Genomic DNA, 22,272 nt, shown 5'->3' on the forward strand with positions numbered 1-22,272 from the left:
GGCAGCAAATTGCTCAAGGGGAAAAATAAGGAAGGAAGAAAGCAAGGTTGAGGATGTTGAAGTTACATTTCATATTGCTGCAGGCTTCAATACTTACCTAAAACTTGTAACGAGCTTAACCCTTACATATCTTCCTATCTCAACAAAAAAAAAAAGACAATTTCATATCTCGATTCGGCACCACATTGATCCAATGAAAACCTTTAGGCTTTAGGTAATACAGAACCTATTGGTACTAGATTTTTTATTTCCCATTTCTAAATTCCAAGGCTGGATGCAAAGATTAAAAGTAAGCATAATCATCATAGTATCATTGTTACGTTAGATCCAGTCTGCCACTGCTGCTATTTTGTTGAAGTATATTGCCTGGTTGAGTTGTGAGAGAAACCATGCTGGGGTGATGCATCTAAGCAATAGGGTTTTATAGACCTCCTCTCGTCATCCCTCGGTGCCTTCCAGTTCTTTACGGACTTGGTCAGAAGTAGAAAGCATTGTCAAACGCACATTTGCTATTTCTACAAGTGTCTCCAGAGCTGCATGAAAATGATTTTTGGCATGAGTCATCTCCTAGCACCTAAAAAAAAGGATTTGAAACCCAAATTGTATACAAGTAACTACAATGTGGGACAGTAGGTTGTTGTGCACATACAGATAAATAGAGAGAGAGAGAGAGAGAGAGAGAGAGAGAGAGAGAGAGAGTTTTGTTTATCTTAATGAGCAACCGTGTTGAGTTGTGCACCTGTCTCAAATGAAAGTTGAGCAGCTCGAAGCTTTGGGGAAACCAAAGTCCCAAACATTGATAGTGATTTAGTTCGCTCCTTTTGAACCTAGGATGGAAGGGATAAGATGTAGACAATTTACTCCATTTACACTTCTAAGGGTACTGGAGTATGAGAAAGGTTCTAAAAATGAAAAATGCTAAATTTCAAATCTTCCTGTCTTAACAAATATCAAAACATTAATGATCATGAGATGCTTACTTGATCATCAACTATAAGAGGAGCTCCCTTTGTTTCTGGAATTTTCTCTGGAGTTCCTTCATGCAAATAAAAATGTAGAAGTTAAAACATCACATATTCCATTCAGAAGATGTTATGGCAGAAGTAGCCAAGTAACCTTTTAGGTTATCCGGTATTACATAGAAACCGGTTGGTAGAAGGTTCAGCTTACACAATTTTATGGTCAATGATTATCATAATTTCATTGTACGGGGACAACAAAACCATACCAGCAAACTGGGATCGGTGTCTAAGCTGTGGACCATCAGAGTTCGTCTGCAATTTGTTCTCCCTGAGCTTTTCGTCTCCATATCCATTTTTAGAGGATGCCCATTTGCACAATGTAAAATGTGGTTGGTTCAAAATTTCATCTACACAGATCATATATCACAAAAGTTAGTTTGACACAAGTTCAAAGTAATGAAAAAAAGTTGGATCACTAATATGGTATGTGCGAGCATGTGCGGTTGTAAACCTAGGATTGTCTATTGGTATGCTTTATCTTAAACCCAACGCATTTTGTATCACCTATAGTGACAACAAATGGCAAATATATGCCACCAATCATCAGTTGCATGCAAGTACATTCTCCTTAGCCTTTCTTTTTCTTTGGATAAGTATATGCTCCTAAACTGAGAGAAATGCCCACAAAACTCTTCAGATTCCATGTCCTTTGTCATTCTTGGGTAAGAATTTGGAGTGCAGGGCCAAATGAATAACAAGTAATGACCCTAAAATATCTTAGTTTAACCCATACTAGAAATGTGCCAGTTCAATTTATTGATGTCTTAATGGCCGGAATTCCCCACTCAACATAGAAATGATTTTAAGGGGAGAAGCACAGAAACAAAATTACCATCATGATGAGTTACTTGCAACGATGTAGCAGCAGAGTGGAATTTCAGGTCCAACAAAGCACCATTGATTCGTGACGCACCCATGGATTGTCGAGCACTGGCCAATTCCAGCCATCCCTGTCGAAAAACTCGTAAGGATGTTCACGAAAACCCTAGGCCCAAGGTTCCTTCACGTATCATTAAAATTCTAAAGGAAACAAGATTAAGTGCATAAAACAATCAACAAGTCTGTCACTAAGCACTTAAAAAGGCTACATTCATGACAATTTTATGTTCCTATATTTCAAAGATACATTCTCTGCTTTCCAAAAATTGTTTCCAAAACCGATGCATAAGTCCTCGATCATCCAATTCCCAAAAAATAACCCAAGATTTTCTTTTCTTATCTCCAAATTTGATTGCGTTCTTTCTTTGTTTGAAATCAATTTCCTTTAAGTATGATCAGGAACAAATACGAACTAGTCGTAGTAGTAACAGGAATATGGAAAAGATCAATATCATCAGATTAGGGTTAGGTTAGGAATGGAAATTCACTTTACCTGACGGAGTGTCGAGGACAACGAATCTAACAGGGTTACGTAACTATCCAACGAATCCAGAAATCGCACTACATTCTCTTCCTCCAAACGTTTTCCTTCTCGTTGTTGTTGTTCTTCTAATTCTTCTACTTCTATGGAGCTCTGCATTTGGTCTTGTTCTTCCATCGAAAACACAGATTCAGCTCTACAACACGACTAAAACACCACCTTCTCCCTCCCCACCCTTCCCCTAACAGTCCGTCCGCTCCACAGTCCACAGATCGTAACTTCGTGGAAGTTACTATTAATTTCAGATGTTTGGGGGGCTTACTTGTCATTTAGATATTACAAAATAATGAAATATATAAAATAAATTATATTTGTAAATATTACCAAATTATTGACTCATACAATTTAAGATAATGCTATATCTATTATCTACGCCGAGTGGCACCGGCAACCGAATGTGTAATTTTTTTTTTAAATATTTTTTAAATCTTCTTCAATATTTAAAAAAATATAAACTTATTATAAAATACTTTTTTAATTATTAAATAAAAACAAAACCATTCTTTACCGGTGGCCACTCTCGATGGACACAGCATTTTTCTATAATTTAACTACTCTTCTTCTATTTTATTTTAGAGAAAATCTAGAGACTAGCTGGTCTGCTCTCCGGCTCTAATTAGTTCTCCAATCTCATTCCACCACGTTAGCATATTATGTGACTAAATATACACTTGTCTATATTAGATCTCATCCCTTATCCTAAGGTTAGATTTGGACGTTGAATTGAATTGAGTTGAATAAAATATTATTAAAATATTTATTTAAAATATTATGAGTGTGTTAAAATTTAAAAAAGTTAAATTTTTTATTATATTTTATATAGAAATTTGAAAAAGTATATAGAGATTTGAAAAAAATATAATGATAAAATGAAGTGAGTTGAGGGTGGTTTGGTAACCAAATAGGGCCTAACTCTCCCCACTCAGTGGCATCACTCGTAAAATAAAAATTATTACAAAATCATAAAGCATAAATAAAATTAAATCTCAATAATTTACTAAATAATGTTGAAATAAAACTTTAAAAACACAATTTAATGCTGTTTTAAATTTTTGACGACAATATTTTATAGAATAATATTCATCCATTATTATTTTTATAAATATGCAATATTTAGAAATTATTTTCTTCATATAAACTATCAAGTAATTTTTTATAATGTCATATTTCATTCTAATGTTTAAGCTAGTTTATCAAATTTTATGTAAAATCTATCTATTTTGGTGTCACATTAAGTATAGAATATTACAATTGTGACTCAATAAAATTTAGAGGATAAATCATCTCTATTATTTTTCATATAAATAATCAATTTTAAATAGTTTTTCTGATATTTTTACTTTAGAATTAATATTGTATAACAAAAAACTTTGATATCAATGTTAATAATTTATTATTTCTCCTAATCTTAATTTTAATTTAATTTTAATATGGTCACGTCCTTGAATTTAATTTAATTTAATTAGTTGCTTTCCGTTTTATTGTGCTATAAACCCATTTATTTTAGAGTTTTACTACATACAAACACAGTCGCGCATTAATCTGTGCACCAATACTGATTTATTCATACTTAAAATTTAAATTAACACCGTTTTTAATAAAATTTATTTTTTAACCAATCACATCATATTGATACATAAATTAGTGTACAATTATACTTACAACTATATTTTTCCTTTATTTTACGTGTAGTAACCAGCTCGTTGGTGGGTTGTTTTTTGCCCAACAGTAACATGGATGTTGCAAAGCTTTTCTCTTTAATTTAATCAATTGCTTTCCGCTCTATTCTGTTATAGACCCCTTTATCTTACGTGTAGCCAGTCCATTAGTTGGTTATTTTTCGCTTAACAGCAACAAGACTGTTGCAAAGTGTTTCTCTTTATCTTATTTGTAATGTCAAGTATAAAATTTTCTTTATTAGTATAAACCTCATCATGCACTCTTTTAGAAAAACTAGTTAAAATATAGCAATTTAAAAAGTTGATGAACAATGACTTCATCGTAATGAAATGCAAATTGTACATGTAACTCCTCTTTCTAGTTTTACATTACTTCAACAAAAATAGTTCATACCAATAGGTTTTTTTTTTTTTTTTAATAGTAATGTTAGGTATAAATTCTAAATAAATAAGTTTGGTGTAAGCTTTTCATAAAAAAATGAGTTCTACTAATAAATAATAATTTTTTACAATAAAGGTTTACACGAAAGTTGTTTATTTGATATTTGTACAAATAATTTCTCTGTTATGAAATAAAATATTTTATAAAATATTTTATAGCGGAAAGAGAATATCTATTTACAAGCCTTATTTTTTGCACTCCTAACATATTGTTAATATTTTCACATTAACTATGCTAAAATATAATCAGTATTTTAACTAGTTTAAAGTTATAATGTTTCCGGCTATAAATAATGTGTTAAAACACGACTTATGTGCATAAAAACTCTATAATTCAGTCAATTTTATCAGCATAATATATCAGCACCATCGCCAACGCGAGGTTGACAACAAAACATACGGATACAAAACATTAAAGATAATATCTATTTCTTTAAATGAATTACATTAGGTGGGTGAAAATACACAATAATATAAAAAAAAAATTATAATAAAATTTATACTCAAACGAAATCAGCTTAGATTGAGATACGGAAATCTCGTTTTTTTTTTTTAAATTCAAGTCCTATTCAGTATATAAAGTTTCAAATTAGTCGGTATAATAGAACTGATTTTAACTAAACTCTCACAAGATATAAAAGTTTAACCGATTGTCGTATAACATACGGTTGACAATCTTTTAGAAATCGATGTTCATCTACGTCATGAGGGCATCATCGCTATGCATGAGATAGGGGCAGGCCTCCCCTCAATCCATAGGTTAATTTGTTTATGTCAAAACATACCTTGACTTTCAGAATCAAAAACTGTTAGATGACCAGAAATAGAGAGAGAGTAGGGTAAAAGGATAGTAACCCCATCGACAATATGACGTACTGGAATGTTTTTTTACTTCTTGAAATCAAATTTGGTCAATAAAACTAAAAGGTTTCATAACGAAAAAGCACAAAATTCTCAGAGTGCTGAAGGACTTTTCTCTACTTTCCAGCGACACACTCGCTTTCTCCTTTTTGGACGAGTTAACTACTGCATTACTCGTACAACGCACGACAGTCCACAACCATGCACTCCGCTTCTTCTTCTTCTTTCTTCTTCTTCTTCTTCCTTTTTTATTTTATTTTATTTTTTTAACTTAGTGATTAAGAAGCATTTTTAAATAATATTATACATTTTTTTAAAAAATATTAAATATATAAAAAAATGTATAGAAAAAGAATTATCTGTTCGTGGCTTCTCTTTTTTTATTTTTACCCTTAATTTTGTCAAAATATAAAAAGAAACAATATTTGCAGTCTTAAAGTGTATAAGACTCGTGTATTCTTTAAAAAAAAAAGTAAATATAAAATTTACATGAAAAATTATTTTTTTTAACGGTAGATTCTCTTTTTTAAGAGGAACATACGAGACTTACGTATCTTAAAACTGTATGTAATATTATTTAAATATAAATTATACAAGAATAATACTGTAGGATATTTTATATAACTATGTTTTAAATTGAAGATACTTTTGTAATATAATCATACTTTTATAAATTATTTTTTTTAAATATCTCTAATTTAAAACAGAGTCGAATAAAAATATTGTAAAAAAAATTATATTTTTATATTTTTTAATGTTAAATATAATCTTAAAATATTTATGTCTTGCTGCAAATTTTTTAAAATAAATGTGGAGCAACAAGTTCCAGAGAACTTTTTTTTTTTTCAATAGAAACAAAATACGGGACATACTTTTTTATTCCATAAAAAGAATTTTACAATTTAATTTATAAGTAATTTAACATTTCTGTATCTCAAAAAAAATTATAATTTTAAAATATATAAATTCATTTTTTTTTGATAAATATGAATAAATCTAAAATTTATATAAAAAATAATTTTTAATATTAAATTTTATTTTTTAAAATAACTATACTACTGTAACCTTTGTTCATTTTTAGAAAACTCTCATCTTATTTTAAAATAATCATTATAATTTTTTTAAATTTTTATATAAAATAAAATAAATAATTAAATTTTTTTAAAATTTTAATATAAAAATAAAATAAAAAATTTAAATTTTTTAAATTTTAATATAAAAATAATATATTTTTAAAATATATTATTTAATTTTTAATTTTTAATTTTAACCTCATCTTATTTTATTGAGAAATACTTTTTGCAGTCGGGAGATGCAATCGGCGTGCAGTCGTGGAGAAAAAAGTGAATTAATATGAGACCTACATAAAAAAAAAATTATTTTTATAACTTTTTTTTATTTATGTAGGTCCCCCTGAATATAAAATAATTTTTTTTATAATTTCTTTTTATTCATTCTGTATAACCGACTACATGCCGACTATATTTATCGACTGTATCTAACAAAGTCCTATTTTATTTCATTCTTAAAAATAAATTAAGGAAACTCCACGTAACGTTAATATAAAATAAGTACAAATTGTTGTTCATATTTTGACGTGGAACTAGCACTTTCCTGTTTGTTGGCGCTGGGTGTCTGCCTGGTGGGGTCAGTCATCGGAAGATAAACCTGGGCTCCACTCTCTCTCTCTCTAGACATCTCTCTCTCACGACTATTCTCGTCCAGTCAACCTTTTTCTCTCTTCCACGATATTTACCGGCCTCTATTATCAGATTACTTTTTCCTTGCTCTTTCTTTTGCCTTTGGGCTGTCCTGTTGCTTTCCTGATCGCCACAAAGCCCCCCCTCTTTCCTTCTATATCTTCAAAACTTTCCCACTTCCAACAACAACACAGTCTTTAATACCAGTCTCTACCAGTGTGTCAAAAAGTCTATGGAGCTAGAGCTGCTCATCGGAATCTTCTCTGCTCAACAACGTCTCCACCAAGCGATGATTGCCTACGAACTGTCAGACTAGGATTAGGGTTTCCTCGGAGAGACTCTTCCAAGAATTTAAGGCACAGGTATGGTTCTTTCTTCATATACCCTTTTTTCTTTTAGTTGCATTTCCCTTTTCGTTTTGTTTTCTGGTCCTCTGTGTGCGTGTGCGCCTCCTTATACTTCTCCAGGTTGCTCATGATCGCTTTGAGAGCACGGCAACTAATCAGGGATGGGTTTAATCTGAATATCCTGGAACGCACCTTGGCCTGGATTCTTTGAAATTAACAATTAGGATTAACTTCGAGTCAATTTTTTATGATCAATTTGTGAGGGATGGTTGATTAAATTTAGAAATTTTTTCTTCTAAAATTTTATTTGGACGTGATGTTTTAGAATTGGCACCGTGCTGTTGTTCTTGCGGTTGAATGTAATTTGTAATTTTCGCAAGGTTTGGTTCAGTTTTACCTCTGTTTATGTAGTTGAAAATTGAAGTGACACCTTATAATTGAGTGAATAATAAGATCTGCCTTTTATTTAAAATTGAATAATCTTTGGCGATTTGGAGGATTTGAACCCAAGTTTCGAAGTATGGGTCCAACATGGTATTTACAGCACACAAACTTAGTAACTTTCTCTACAAAGTTTTCGTTTCTGTGACATGTTGCTGCCTTAAAAGAAGCATCTATAAATGCTGAGTTTTTTATGTCCCTCTTCCTTCCATCTCCTTAAACTACGAAATTAAGTGTAAAGACCACGCGGTAGTTTTCTATGTGCATTTTTTTTTTTTTTGGTACACGATTGGGCACGCCCCCCATTTGTTGTTGTCAAGAAGCTTCCTTCCTTCTCCCCCCTTTGACAAATTGATTTGGTTTAATCTTCTTGCATCACTTCTATGGTAACTATTAATTGTCAAGCTATGGCTACACTGGTTTTACATTCTCTGCAATACTGCTTTGTTGCAGGGGTAATTTAGATGAGATGGCCGATAGTTTGGATAGGACTCATGGGAGTTATGACCTTGGCAGCTCGTCAGATGAGAGCAATCATTTTGAAAGACTGTACCTCGAGCCTATTTATGATGCATTTGTCTGCCCATTGACGAAGCAAGTTATGCTCGATCCTGTTACCTTAGAGAATGGACAAACTTTTGAACGAGAAGCAATTGAAAAGTGGTTCATGGAATGCAGGGAGAGTGGAAAAAAGCTGGTGTGCCCATTAACGCTAAAGGAATTAAAAAGCACAGATCTGAAGCCTAGTATAGCTTTGAGGAACACTATTGAAGAGTGGACTGCTAGGAATGAAGCTGTTCAGATTGATATGGCTCGTAGGTCATTGAACCTGGGGAGTTCAGAAAGTGATGTTCTGCAAGCTTTGATGTGTGTTCGGTATGTCTGCCAAAAGAGCCGGTCAAATAAGCATATTGTACGTAATGCAGGCTTGATACCCTTAATTGTTGACATGTTAAAGAGCAGCAGCCGTAAAGTTCGGTATAAAACTCTGGAAACTCTTCGAATTGTGGTGGAGGATGATGCTGAGAATAAGGTTGTCACTTGTTTTATGATTCTCTACAAAATCTTTGACTTAGATAGCTTAGCACCTCTTGTTAATTTTTGTTTTTGTTCCATAGGAAATGTTGGCTGAGGGAGACACCGTGCGCTCTATAGTAAAGCTATTGTCTCATGAACTCTCCAAAGAGAGGGAGGAAGCTGTATCTTTGCTCTATGAACTCTCCAAATCTGAAACATTGTGTGAGAAAATTGGCTCAGTAAATGGAGCAATTCTTATATTGGTTGGAATGACAAGCAGCAAATCAGAGTATGTTTTAACTGTTGAAAAGGCTAATAAATCACTTGAAAATCTGGAGAAGTTTGAGAACAATGTGCGGCAGATGGCTGAAAGTGGCAGACTGCAGCCTCTTCTGACACAAATCCTTGAAGGTGCTTGCACTGTCACTTTCTTTTTTAAAAAAAAAAATTATGCTTGCTTGATTTATTGCAAAAACTATACTCCTTTAGCTAGGTTCTTTTTCCTTAAAAAAAAAGGACCACAAAAATGTTGCTTGTCATGTTTGTTTGAAGTAGAATTTGTATAAAATGATATTCGAATCTCTCTCTATTACCATGCTCCCTAGATTTGTTTGAAACCTGTTAGTACAAAATACATATATAGATAGAATTTAACTTCAATCAGGACTTACCGTAAGACCAGGTTCTTTACACCCTTTAATAAGAAGCTGGCACATCAGTTTTTGTTGAAAAATAAAAAAACACACACTCACACTGAATCACAGCTAATAAAAAACACAAAAAAGAAAAAGAATCTAAAGTAAAGAAAAATAGGGATAGTTGCCCAGGTTCGGCCACCACCCCCATGGGTGTTTCTCGCTACCATGCACAGGGTGTTTTGCCGCCACTCTGCATGAGATGGATGTCCAATCACCTAGAGGGGTGGCGGCCACTACTGCTAGAGTTTTTTATTTTAAAAATTTTTAAATACATTATAAAAATAATTAAGTGTGGTGCAATATTTTTGAAAGCAGTATAATCTTTAGGTGGTAATATGCAATTGGAGAGTGTTAAATTAAGTTTTACACCACATCCTGACGGTACGTGCTCCCAAATAGATATTGCTCCCCATGGTAGAAAAAAGGGTAAGATGATTTGTTATATTTATATCTAAATCCTGAGATTTCATAGTTTTGAGAAATTGTTGAATTACAAAATTCGCCTAGACTTCTTCATAGGCAAGTATCCTTGTTGATCTTACAACCATGTAGGTCATACTGTAGATCAGACATGTGCTGCTTCTTGCTCGGGTAGAGCGAGGAATATTTTATACTGTTTGCTGAAGTTAACTGTTTTTTATAAGTAATAAGAGATTTTATTCCCAAGAATAGGCATAAGCCCAACTACACAGGACGTATACAAATGAGAGAATTTATTTTTAATTTTTTTGAGGACTGTAAAGATATGCATGTCAATTATGACTTGTATTAAATAAACTCCTGTCAAGGTGCAGCATGATTGTGAAAGGCCAGGCTTGAGACAAGCACTAGACTCGGGCGTCCTAGGTTCCCCCAGATTACCTGATGCATGGTTCTGACAGGTGGGGTTGTGCATCCAGGATTTACTCCCCAGGGGTGGGACTTTGGTGAGGTTCCACTCATCAGGGGAAAAAACGTTGATTCAAATAAACCAAACTTGTATGCATTGCCAAGTTTTTTTTTATTGGCACCGGGCATCTGAGAACCAAGTCCTGACTAAGCCCAGGGGTGCACAGGCCCTCGGTAAGGAGTTTCCTACTGTGCACCTTGGGTAATTTAAGGGGAAATTTCCCTAATCCAATGGTCCATAGAAATTGTTTGCACCCAAAAGGATTCGAATCTTAGACCTAGAGGGAGCATACCACCAAGCCTAAGGCCTTTACCACTTTAGCCAACCCCTAGGGGTTGTATGCATTGCCAATTTATTAGCTAGATAAGGTAGCTCAGTTTTTAATATCACATTTTTCTATTTCCAATTAAAAAATACTGTATCATGTTCTTTCTTTTAATCTTTTTACTTGAAGAGTTGTTCATATATAGTTTGAATGTATTAATGGGCATTCCAAATGCTGAACATTATTTGCTGAAATAAGAGTTAGAGAATTTCTTTTAGGGGATCTATAATGCTGTCTTCCAATCATTAATGGTTGGCAGCTGTGAACGGCAGCAGTTTGTAGAGTGGTGGGACCACCTTACAATGGAAGAGTTTAGAAACAGCATGATTTTAATCATGTAATTTTTAGAAGTTCAAGTAATTCAGGGGGCCAATGAGCTCTTGCTATATGGCACGTCTCCCCCTCATAAGGACTTAAAGAAGGGGTTGGAGGGTGAAGTTATGGGTCTAGTTTCACCAGGTGCATAACCAAACAAAAAAGGGGTGATCTTCTCACTGGGTTTGTTGTTTGAGTGTAGATTAAACCTTGTCTCTAATTTGTTGTGTTTTATTTGTAATCTTAGGTATTATTGTTTTCATTTTTTTTATTAAGTAGGCAATGTTTTATTAACCTGTTTTATGTAACTTTTTACTTATCAAAAATTAAGTAGGCATTGTTGATATCATTATGGGGAAAATCTATATTGTTCCAGTCATGTGGTTAACGGTAAACTGTTCCATTGTGATGGTTGTAGGGCCACCTGAAACCAAACAGTCCATGGCTGCATACCTCGGTGAGCTGGTCTTGAACAATGATGTAAAAGTCCTTGTGGCTAACACGGTTGGTTTGTCTTTGATTAACATCATGAGAAATGGTACTATTCAATCGAGAGAAGCTGCTTTAAAAGCTCTAAACCAGATCTCATCTTATGAGGCAAGTGCCAAAGTGTTGATAGAGGCAGGGATACTTCCTCCTCTTGTGAAGGACCTTTTCACTGTTGGTGCCAATCAGCTTCCAATGAGACTAAAAGAGGTTTCTGCCACAATTCTTGCTAATGTTGTGAACTCAGGTTATGACTGCGATTCTATCCCAGTTGGATCTGACCGCCAGACTCTGGTCTCAGAAGACATAGTGCATAACCTACTACATCTCATTAGCAACACTGGTCCAGCAATTGAGTGCAAGCTTCTCCAGGTTCTTGTTGGACTCACTAATTCTCCAACTTCCATTCTTAATGTTGTTGCCGCCATAAAAAGTTCTGGTGCTACTATCAGTTTGGTTCAGTTTATTGAGGCTCCACAGAATGATTTGCGTTTAGCTTCCATTAAACTTCTACGTAACCTTTCCCCACTCATGGGTCAGGAACTGGCTGATGCCCTTCGTGGCTCAGTTGGCCAGCTCAGCAGCCTAATTAAAGTCATATCAGAAAATATAGGAATCAGTGAAGAGCAGGCTGCAGCTGTTGGCCTTTTAGCTTATCTCCCTGAGAGGGACTTGGGCCTTACCAGGCAGATGCTAGATGAGGGTGCCTTTCGGATGATCTTCTCTAGAGTGGTTAGGATCCGGCAAGGGGAGACTAGGGGCAGTCGCTTTGTCACTCCATTCCTAGAAGGTCTTGTACGGGTTCTTGCGAGAGTTACATTTGTCTTGGCTGATGAACCTGATTGCATTGCACTCTGCCGTGAGCACAATCTTGCTGCAGTATTTATTGAAATGCTTCAGGCCAATGGACTAGACAATGTACAGATGATCTCTGCCACAGCATTGGAAAACTTGTCTCTTGAATCCAAGAATTTGACGAAATTGCCCGAGTTGCCAGCAACTGGTTTTTGTGGCACAATATTACCATGTTTTAGCAAACCACATGTCATAACTGGATTGTGTAGGCTTCATCGAGGGACATGTTCACTAAAAGAATCCTTTTGTCTTCTAGAAGGACAGGCCGTGCCGAAGTTAGTAGCCCTTTTAGACCACACAAATGAGAAGGTGGTTGAGGCAGCACTTGGGGCATTATCTACTTTACTGGATGATGGGGTTGATGTTGAACAAGGAGTAACAGTGCTCTCGGAGGCAGAGGGAATCAAACCTATACTTGATGTTTTACTTGAGAAACAGTCAGAAAATCTAAAGAGGAGAGCAGTTTGGGCCGTTGAAAGACTTCTGCGAATTGATTATATTGCTTATGAAGTTGCTGGAGATCCAAATGTGACTACTGCACTTGTTGACGCATTTCAGCGTGCCGACTATCAAACCCGGCAGATTGCTGAACTTGCCTTGAAGCATGTTGATAAGATACCTAACTTCTCTGGAATCTTTCCAAACAAGGGATAGGCCCTTTGTAGATGGTGTACTCATTAAGTTGATGAGTACAAGGACCCGTATGTAATTCTTCTTTTCTCCCATTTTTATTTCATGGCTGGCTTGGAAATCATAAATATAAAGGTAGATATTGTTGTATACAGATTTTCTTATTTCCCATTTGTAGGGGGTTTTGAAAGCTGTTGATTTGTTCTTAAATAATGATTCTGTTTCTATCAACCTTCATTTCTCTACTTGAACTGCACTGCATTTCCGTTGAGATTGGAATTGTTAAATATTTTCTTTTGCTATCAATGTACAAAATAGTACACCCTCGAGGCTCCATATGAAAGTGTATTTTTTTTCATCTTTTTCTGAGATGTCTTCCCCAAATCACATGAGAGCAGCAGGCCAGTACGACCTACAACAGACCCTGGGATAACCTGAAGAGACTTGGCAAGATGAGATGACATTAATTGGAAAAAAATTTAATAAAAATATTATAAAGTTAAAATATTATTTTTTTAAAAAATTTAAAAAAATTATATTATTTTTTATATTTTATTTTGAAGTTTGAGAAAGTTATAATGATTTTTTTATTTAATTTATAATAATTAGCTGAAAAAATTGAAGATTTTAAAAAGTTAAAAAATAATTATTTATCTATCATCTTCCCTCTCTTCGAGCCTAAATTCAAAGATGATCTATTAATTTTCTATTTTAATTTTTGAAATAGCATTTTACAGTCCGGAAATGGGCCGGTTTCAACTTTCGAGTGAAAAAAAAAAAAGAAAAAAGTAAAAAGACTTTCAAGTCCATGGCCACAGAATGAGTTGAGGCGCGTGTATAATACATAGCACCATGTAGCGTCACTTTCACTTCAAAGTCTCGCCGTAAGATATCGTCGCCTATACCAACGTCAACGGAGCTCTATTCTGTTCCGAATCCAAACACCTAAGGAAATGGCAAACTCGACGGCATGGGCGTGGCTGCTTCTGACCCTGTTCGCCGCTTTCTCCCTCGCTTCTTGCGTCGACGACAAATGCGCAGCTTGCAATGCCGTCGCGGTATCCTTCACGATCCATTTTTTTTCTCTTTTCTTTAAACATCAATTGGATTTGGATTTGCCTCCCTCTCCTCCTAACCATGTTGTGATCTTGCAGGAGGAACTAGAGATTGGCCTTTCTAATGTAACAATCTTCTCTTCTCCGCTTATTTCCCCTCCCCTTCCCCTTTTTTCTTTTAATTTTATGAGCCAATAATGTCCATATATTAACAAATTTTATAGGAAAAACCGAGGAATCATCTAGATATGAGACACCGTCTAGACTCTAAAGGCGAACGTAAAGGAAAGGTAATTGATTACAGGTACAGGTTCCGTATCTCCATTCTGAGTCATTTGAAATTCTTATACTGATATCTGCTTTGATGGGTCTCTTTGAAAAAACTTTATCGAAGTCGGAATTTTTAGATCTTCATGTTTAATCGAACTCATGTTAGGGTTCTGAAAGGCGATTGGAGATCTGACATCATGGGTGCTTTTTTCTAAAAGTTTTCTTGTGAAATACTTTGCCATCTATGATCATTTGGGAAAGTTGTTTCTGTAGTTTCTTTACCAGTGGTTCAGTCTGACCACATAGTTCTGCAATTTATTTTGCATTAGAGTCAGTGAGCTCAGAGTCGTTGAACTCCTTGATGGCCTTTGTGAAAAGATGCAGGATTACACTCTTCAGAAGGTAGTTTCTTCTCCAAATGTCTTTTTATTGTGTCCATTCTCCCAGCTTTTTCCTAATTCACATGCGCGCACACGCACACACACATATATCTCTTTTGCATCGTTTCCTATGATATTCAATTTAGCAGCTTCGATAGAAAATACGTTTAAATACTCATTGGAATCTTATTCGGCGGCAATTATCTGGCCAGTCAATATATAGTGACTACCTGACATTCTTAGATATGCGGTTGTGAGTATGTTTTATTTTGTGTCTTCATTTTGCAGATAGATTCAAACAGGCAAGAGTGGGTCAAAGTGGATGACTGGGATAACCTCACAACAAGTACGTACTGTTTTATAATGGTTTGGGTTTATAAGCTCAATTTTTAATTTGCTAATATGCTAACATGCAATGTGGTTTGTGCTTAAGAGGCTGGTGTTTCCCTTCTTTAATAAGTTCAGATATTTTCTTTAAATAAGTAATTTACTGGCTGATTTGTCTAGTTTAGAAGTCGGACTTTTGAATTGTGGCATACTGCTGTAGGCATTTGTGATGTTCATTCATTTTCGTTCTAAGACAAACCTTTTGACATCAGGTAAACAAGATGGACAAAGGCTTGGTTTACCTGAATATATTCATCTGAAATTTTGAATCTTGATGTGTTGGAGTGATTAATATTCTTTAATCGTTAATCCTTTGGACAATGGTGACTTTAAAAATTAATTATTTTGAAAATGGAGAGAACTGGTTTTCCAAACATGGAGCTTGTCCTTGATGCATATTTTATTACTTACATTGACTTCCTGAAGATCCATTAACTCCTATTGTCTAGTAATAATCTGTGTACTGAAGAATTGTGGCGCTTTCTGAACAACTGTATTATTCTTTTTTTATGATAGATAAACAAGAAGCTCGAGCATACTCAAAAGCTATATCATCTTATTGTGGAAGGTGAGGCATTAGACGGTACCAGTATACCTCTTCTTGTGGCCAGAAGTCAATCTCGTACTTCTATGCTTGTTTCTTTTTGCTCTAGTGACAAATGAGGGCAATACGCACCTCTTAGTGTCTTAAATACTTTTGATTAACAGAGTCTGACCTGTCTACAATGGGGCAGGTTACTTGAAGAAACGGAAGATGATGTGAGTTTTTATGTTTTGCTTATTGAAGATCATTTTTGTTGGTGAATTGCATCTGGCTTTTTCAGTTTTACTGATGCCCTTTGCAGTTGGCAGGCTTGATAAAGAAAGGATCTGTTGAAGTAGGAGATGTAAGCAAGGTTCTTTGTCAAGATTTAAGCAAGCACTGCAGTCAATCAAGGTAGTGTTGAACTTCAAAACCTGTAATTCATCCCTCCTTTGCTTTCTCCAAGAAAAGGTGAAGAGCCCAAAAAATTAAGTTCCAGGGACTTTGAGCTGTATTTACCAACAAAAACTTGGAAATTGAATGCCTAGAAGTGGGACAAACAGGGAGATTTAAATGATTTAATTTAATGTTTCTTGCAGTGGCTTCCAACAGGTGGACGGCAATGATCATGGATCAGATCGAGAACTCTGATTAACTCTCAAGGAAAAAAGTTTCCGTAGTTTTAGAACTTTTAGTTGGCATCACTCTCAAAGTGAATAAGTTATGCTTAACTTGTAACCCAAAAAATTTTGCTTCCGGTTGTTCTGGCCGGATGTACCAATGTGTTGAGCTTCGCATGCAAACATATTTGAAGAACACTTAATGATAGAATAGCCTGTGTTTGCATGCGAATTTGTGGGCTTGAACTGGAAATTTAGTACAAGCTTAAATTCCTTATTATTCTTAAGGATGATTGGTTTCAAAATTAAATAGACATTTCCACATTTGACATTTCAAATCTCTTCTGTTTGATCACATACAAGGTGCAAGCATGAAACTATGGTCGAAATTGCAACATAACATTCACATTTTTCGGGTGACGCAGGATATCCTCAGTAATTTGTTTGTTTTGGATTCTTTTACTTTTTTAAGCATGCCAATGATAACTCCAGTACGGTATGGTTTGGAAACGAGACGAGAATTTTTGGTTTTAAATGGAAGTTTAAAGTATTATATTTTAATATTATTTTTATTTTAGAATTTAAAAAAGTTAAATTAAGATTTGAAAAAGTTAAATTGTTTATTATATTTTATATAGAAATTTAAAAAAATTATAATAATAAAATGAGAAATTTATATTTTAGTCGAGAATTTTCAGTGGTCAAACAGAACATATTGTTCCGTCGGTGATATGCATAACATGTCAAAAACATTAGTTAACTTGCAAAGAATTAGAGATATAGATATAGAACTTGATCAGACATGAGTCGATACTTCCTAGCCAATCAAATGCATATGTTATAGAGAATATTCTACTGCATACCATTCCTCATTAGCCGAAATTCATACTTCCTTGTCCACTCATAAACGCAGACTCTGGACAAGGAAAAGAGTTTCTCGATGTTAGGAAATGTATAAGCTTTTATGGTTAATAATAAAACCCGTTGTTGCCAAGTAAAGATGCCGTGCTTGGCGCAATCAGAAGCAGATAAAAATAACCTCAGTTGCTGTCTGATTCGACCCAAAATTGATATTCTTTCTCGTGTTGCTATAGTTTCCTTGGTAGGCAAGGAAAACCAGTCTTTGTCATTGTCATGCATTAGCCATACTTTTCTCGTTGTATTATTATTCATTTACTATTTATTAACCTCTCAAAATAAATGATAAAAAATACATAAAAAATAGCGTCAGTTAAGTCTTAAACCTGGCTATCCTGAGATGGATCCCTTCCAAGTTCCAAATCTTGGTAGAGTTATGCTGGTGAAACAATGAATTTTTCTGATTAGAATAACATAAACAATGAATCTTCCAATTGGTACAAAACAACTATCTTGGGATGTACAGGGTTTAGAACTCAAATAAAGTGAGTCAAATCCTAAATAATTTTATTTCTATGAATGAGACTGAATGTCAGCCGTGGAAAAGGGAACAACAACAGCAACAGCTACAACAAAGATAGTGGCAGCAGCACAAGTAAAATGGCAGTCGCAGCAGCTTGGGGGCTAAAATGCCCTGAACCGATTGTCACCTCAATATATGTACACCCATCTTATAAGCATTCCACTTCGTTCTCATGAATTACAGTCCAATACACCCTTGAGTAAATTCAGGCCTTCTGCTGATATACTCCTCATAACTCGGGTTTGAGGTATCTCTATCCGAGGGGGAGGATCTGAAGAAAAGCAAACCACAATAACTGTTAAATTATCACATGTGTTGCGCTTGAGTGCCTCTCTGACCAGCTCTCTCGAGCATCTTTCAGGGTCATTGTGGAGCATCAATTCTTTCCTTGCCATAGTCACAGCACATTGGCTGCTCATTACATCCCATAAGCCATCGCAGCCCATTATCAAGAACTCATCATCATCAGTCAGGTGTGTCTCCTGCAACTCTGGCTCTGCACTTAAAGGGTAGGTAGAACCTTTGGGGCCTTTCATGTGCCAGTCTCCTAATGCACGTGCCACAGATAATTGACCATTCAGGTAGCCATCATAAATGACACCACCAAGTTTCTCAATTCTAATTCTTTCAGATGTGCAATTGGGTTTATGGTCTTTTGACATCTCAATTGCTCTACCTCTCCTCCCTAACACTGCACGACAATCCCCAGCATTTGCAATTATCATTGTCCTGTGAAGGGTAAAAGTTTGTCAGAGATAATCAGCTGACTCTAATACTTCCAGCCATTCAAGAACAATGTTTTTATTTTTTAAATTGGCACTGGGTGTCCAGGAACAGTGTCTTGACTAATCCCGGGAGTGCACAGGCCCTTGACAAGGAGTTTCCCGCAAGTGCACCTCAAGTAATTCAAAGGATAAGTCCTCTAGTCTGATGGCCCCTAGAGATTGTTTGCACTCAAGGAGATTTGAACCTTGGATACTTACAAAAAGAAAAAAGATTTGAACCTTGGACTTGAGGAGAGCATACCCCCAAGCCCAAGGCCTTTACCACTTGAGCCAACCCCTAGGGGTTAAATTCATTCAAGAACAAATGATGTAACACTAGACTTGCATTGTAGTAATTTTCCGGTATAACATCACTACTCAAACAAAATTTTATTATTAAAACAAACAAGCGAACGGCACAGCCCAATGACACGGGACTATATTCCCTTTACACCAAATTAAAATTTTTATGCGACTCTTTAATTTTTTTTTTTTTTCACAGAAGATTGTTTATAGCACAAAGGCAATGCCATAAATTATCATTTCCCAGCAACATATAATCAAGTACAGTTAATGATATTATTATACAATGTACTGACACAATCTTTAGAGGTCACTGACTAATTAATGCTGGATGTTGGACATGGGGGAGTTGCACATTTTGCCTAAACATGATAACAAAAAGAAAAATGAAATTTTTATCATGATCAATAGTTGGATCTAAATCCCCAATTACTTTATAAAAAAATATTTAGATCTAATCTCAAAACAAAATAGAATTAAAAGTAGCTCTGGATGTCACATACCTGCCAAAAATAAGGGCAGTTAAAGCAGTGGTGCCAGAGGAGATATCAAGAGAACTAGCGTCAGAAAATGCATAATCAGCTTTCACAAATGCACTTTTAATTGCCTTCTCCACACAATTTGAAAATTGGGAATCCTCAACTATGAATCTAAGAATGTTATCTCTGATAAATGATGCCGCATCTGTACCTCCATGGCCATCAAACACCTGTCCATGGCAATAAAATCAGTTAATGAACACAGCCACCTAAAAATGGAAATAAGCAAGCTCCAAAATCACCGTATGTATATTAACTCCATCTATTAGCCACTTTACATGAAGTTTGGATATCTTCACACGTTTAAGTTACTTCTTCATGATTGCACTGATTTTGCTACATCACAATCCATCATTGTGATGGTTTAGTGAATTGACTACCAAGTGGATCACATGCTTTTGAGCATCGAGTAGCAATTATACCATATGATCGAGAGGAAGTTCATAGACATATACCAAAATTGATAATATATCTCCCATTATCTGTCCTTTCATGGAAGAGGAGATCCATTGATAAGCTATTCCTCTAGTCAAGGACCAGGTGTACAGATGGTGTGGTAAAAAAGCGACAGGCTTACCCCATAGAAAGCCCCAGGAGAAGGGAAGTCTGCAGTTGCCCCTAGATGTTCAATAAGATTATCTATACATATGTGTTCATCTTCCATGTACTGTTTAGGACCTCTTTCTGCACAACTTCCTGAGCGGAACACGGGTAAGAAATCTGAATTTTCATCACCGAGTGATTTACCAGCAACAATACTGACATCCAAATCCTGGAGAAGGATATATGGAAAGCAGGAATAGTTAGTTCAAGTGCATCAGCAAAAATGCAATAACAAAGGAAAATTTATATCACCGTTGCAAAGAAGTTCTGAATTTGAGTTTTCTCGCCTCAATAGTTGTGACAGCACAAAATGAGCTCACTCAAAATGAGGATTGCAATCTTTGACAGATTACATTAAAGCCAGAATTTCTAGTTAGAGAACAAAATTAAAAAAAAAAAAAACAAACTACGCCTCCCCTCCTGGCGGGCAACTGATTTGCAAAATGACATCAAGGATTCGTCTAAGTGATCTTAAATTTTAAGCAGACACTTACAGGCTTCAGAATTTTGATGATTTCCAAAACTAAGCGAAATTTTTAAATCAGGATGTAAATATTTTAGGATAAAACTTCCCAACAAATTAACAATATATCCATTTAATATCATCCTACAAGATGAGATTATCAACTTCTAATGATTAGAAGTCAAAAAGCTGGGGATTAACTTACCAACTCAGCTGTGGCCAGCAGCCTTTTAGAGCTCATGCTATGACACGTAACCGAAAGATGCTGCGGAGGTTTCCAATTTGTTATTTGTTTCAAATTATTCTCTGAGGTCTGCGCTTCCACAGTTGATACATTATCCTTATTATTTTGACCACCTTCTAATATAACAAACAGAGGCGAAAAATCCATACTCGCAGCCATGATCCCATACAAATCTAATTACCTCAAAACAATACCTTAAGCCTTAAGGCTTAACTCAACCAAACAAACCGCTTTGCAAGATTCCCCTAAATAACTCAAGTTTAAGGGGGGTCAAAGCAAAACACACTTCAAAATTGCTTTGTGGCAACACAATCCAAGAGCACCAGCTTAAAATATTTGAATCTATCCAAATGGAAGCTTCACAAGCAGCCAAAATTTGCAAACTTCACTCCACGAGGTACAGAATTCCTTTTAAGTTATCGAACAAAAGCAGAAAGAAGAATATCTAGCAAGGAAAGTAAACGCTTAAAGAAATTCTCAATTCTACCCTATCTGATTTTTGAAGTTTATAGTTCCTTGAAGGTAAAAGAAAAAGAGTCGGAGACGAACACGAAAGTATAGAAAGCAACCCTCAAATTTCAAATTTTCAAGCTTCCCACTGATCCCCAAATCTCGAACACGCCACAGAACCTAAATCAATTAGCATATCAAACCATTAAACCGCCGGTAATTTACAAAAACGTGTCGGGGAAGAAGAATCACAGTAATTACAAATCTTTCAACAGAAATTGAGCACGGAACCCCAGTAAAAAGCTGGATAATTTCTCACAAAAGACGATGACGATCCTGATGCTTATGCCTTTCTCTTTCGCGGTCGAATAATCGAAGAAACCCTAAGAAGAGGGCCACAGAGAGAGAGAGAGAGAGAGAGAGAGAGAGAGATTACTTGTTGGAATGTGGTTGGCCACCGAGGATTCAGGTAATCGGGTGGATCTACGGTCTACCAGCTGTATTGGTGGGGATGGGGTACTGACACGTGGTTAGACTTGGTTGGATATGCTCTGGCTCACCGATGGGCCTTGTGGTAGTTGGTGGACCGGCGCCGCCAGTTCTTCCCAACCTTTTGATCTCCCAAACAAGGAAATGGACGGTCCAACCATGTCACGTCGTCCTTAACTCCTTCCAGAATCTGAGTGGTCAAGGGTCGTTAACGGGCGTTAAAGGGCCGAGTGCTACTACAGTCACCGAAACATTCTCCCTAATTTCTACCGAATGAAGCTATTTTTTTTTTTTTTATTCTTAAATATTTTTTAAAAAAAATTCACAACACCAATTAAAAAAATTTACTTAAACGCTAAGTTAAAAAAAAAAAAAATTCGGTACATTTTTGGGATCCCAAATTCGGGATGTCAAGCATTTCTCTAAAGAAAAATCTAGCTGCAAGTATAATTATATATTAATTTATACATCAATTTAATGTTATTGATCAAAAAGTAGATTTTATTAAAAATAGTGTTAATTTAAATTTTAAATATAAAGGAATCAATATTAGTTTACAGATTAATATGCAATTTTGCTTGTATATTGCAAAACTCTCTCTCTAAAGGGCCGAGT

General features: G+C 35.2%; 4 protein-coding genes across 8 annotated transcripts; 2 read left to right on the plus strand and 2 right to left on the minus strand.

Annotated features, from left to right (window-relative positions):
• Nucleotides 1–47: 47 nt before the first annotated feature.
• Nucleotides 48–2,653, minus strand: LOC122319109. Of its 2 annotated transcripts, none has more exons than XM_043137017.1 (6): nucleotides 2,395–2,653; nucleotides 1,855–1,972; nucleotides 1,229–1,369; nucleotides 981–1,027; nucleotides 740–827; nucleotides 48–533 (listed from the first exon to the last, which is right to left on the minus strand). In XM_043137017.1, the coding sequence occupies exons 1-6, from the start codon at nucleotides 2,557–2,559 to the stop codon at nucleotides 439–441; spliced, it is 654 nt and encodes a 217-aa protein (XP_042992951.1). In that variant the 5' UTR covers nucleotides 2,560–2,653; the 3' UTR covers nucleotides 48–438. The 2 variants fall into 2 exon arrangements, with proteins under 2 accessions (XP_042992951.1, XP_042992950.1); XM_043137016.1 differs by having other exon boundaries at nucleotides 981–1,036; nucleotides 2,395–2,652.
• A 4,499-nt stretch (nucleotides 2,654–7,152) lies between these two features.
• LOC122319110 (U-box domain-containing protein 44-like) lies at nucleotides 7,153–13,357 on the plus strand. The gene is made up of 4 exons (XM_043137018.1): nucleotides 7,153–7,485; nucleotides 8,365–8,944; nucleotides 9,030–9,339; nucleotides 11,574–13,357. Exons 2-4 carry the CDS (start codon nucleotides 8,381–8,383, stop codon nucleotides 13,148–13,150), a joined length of 2,451 nt encoding a protein of 816 aa, XP_042992952.1. The 5' UTR covers nucleotides 7,153–7,485; nucleotides 8,365–8,380; the 3' UTR covers nucleotides 13,151–13,357.
• A 621-nt stretch (nucleotides 13,358–13,978) lies between these two features.
• Nucleotides 13,979–16,699, plus strand: LOC122319112 (protein canopy-1). The gene is made up of 9 exons (XM_043137023.1): nucleotides 13,979–14,184; nucleotides 14,281–14,307; nucleotides 14,406–14,485; nucleotides 14,781–14,853; nucleotides 15,120–15,177; nucleotides 15,735–15,786; nucleotides 15,953–15,977; nucleotides 16,064–16,155; nucleotides 16,341–16,699. The coding sequence occupies exons 1-9, from the start codon at nucleotides 14,080–14,082 to the stop codon at nucleotides 16,390–16,392; spliced, it is 564 nt and encodes a 187-aa protein (XP_042992957.1). The 5' UTR covers nucleotides 13,979–14,079; the 3' UTR covers nucleotides 16,393–16,699.
• Nucleotides 16,700–17,659: 960 nt separating this feature from the next.
• LOC122319111 (probable protein phosphatase 2C 27) lies at nucleotides 17,660–21,621 on the minus strand. Of its 4 annotated transcripts, none has more exons than XM_043137019.1 (5): nucleotides 21,488–21,621; nucleotides 20,680–21,348; nucleotides 19,986–20,180; nucleotides 19,373–19,578; nucleotides 17,660–18,531 (listed from the first exon to the last, which is right to left on the minus strand). In XM_043137019.1, the coding sequence occupies exons 2-5, from the start codon at nucleotides 20,875–20,877 to the stop codon at nucleotides 17,973–17,975; spliced, it is 1,158 nt and encodes a 385-aa protein (XP_042992953.1). In that variant the 5' UTR covers nucleotides 20,878–21,348; nucleotides 21,488–21,621; the 3' UTR covers nucleotides 17,660–17,972. The 4 variants fall into 4 exon arrangements, with proteins under 4 accessions (XP_042992953.1, XP_042992956.1, XP_042992954.1 ...); XM_043137022.1 differs by having other exon boundaries at nucleotides 21,268–21,348; nucleotides 21,488–21,614; XM_043137020.1 differs by having other exon boundaries at nucleotides 21,268–21,592.
• Nucleotides 21,622–22,272: the final 651 nt, after the last annotated feature.

Source organism: Carya illinoinensis, chromosome 8, assembly GCF_018687715.1.
Source record: "Carya illinoinensis cultivar Pawnee chromosome 8, C.illinoinensisPawnee_v1, whole genome shotgun sequence".
In the NCBI taxonomy this organism is placed as follows: domain Eukaryota; kingdom Viridiplantae; phylum Streptophyta; class Magnoliopsida; order Fagales; family Juglandaceae; genus Carya; species Carya illinoinensis.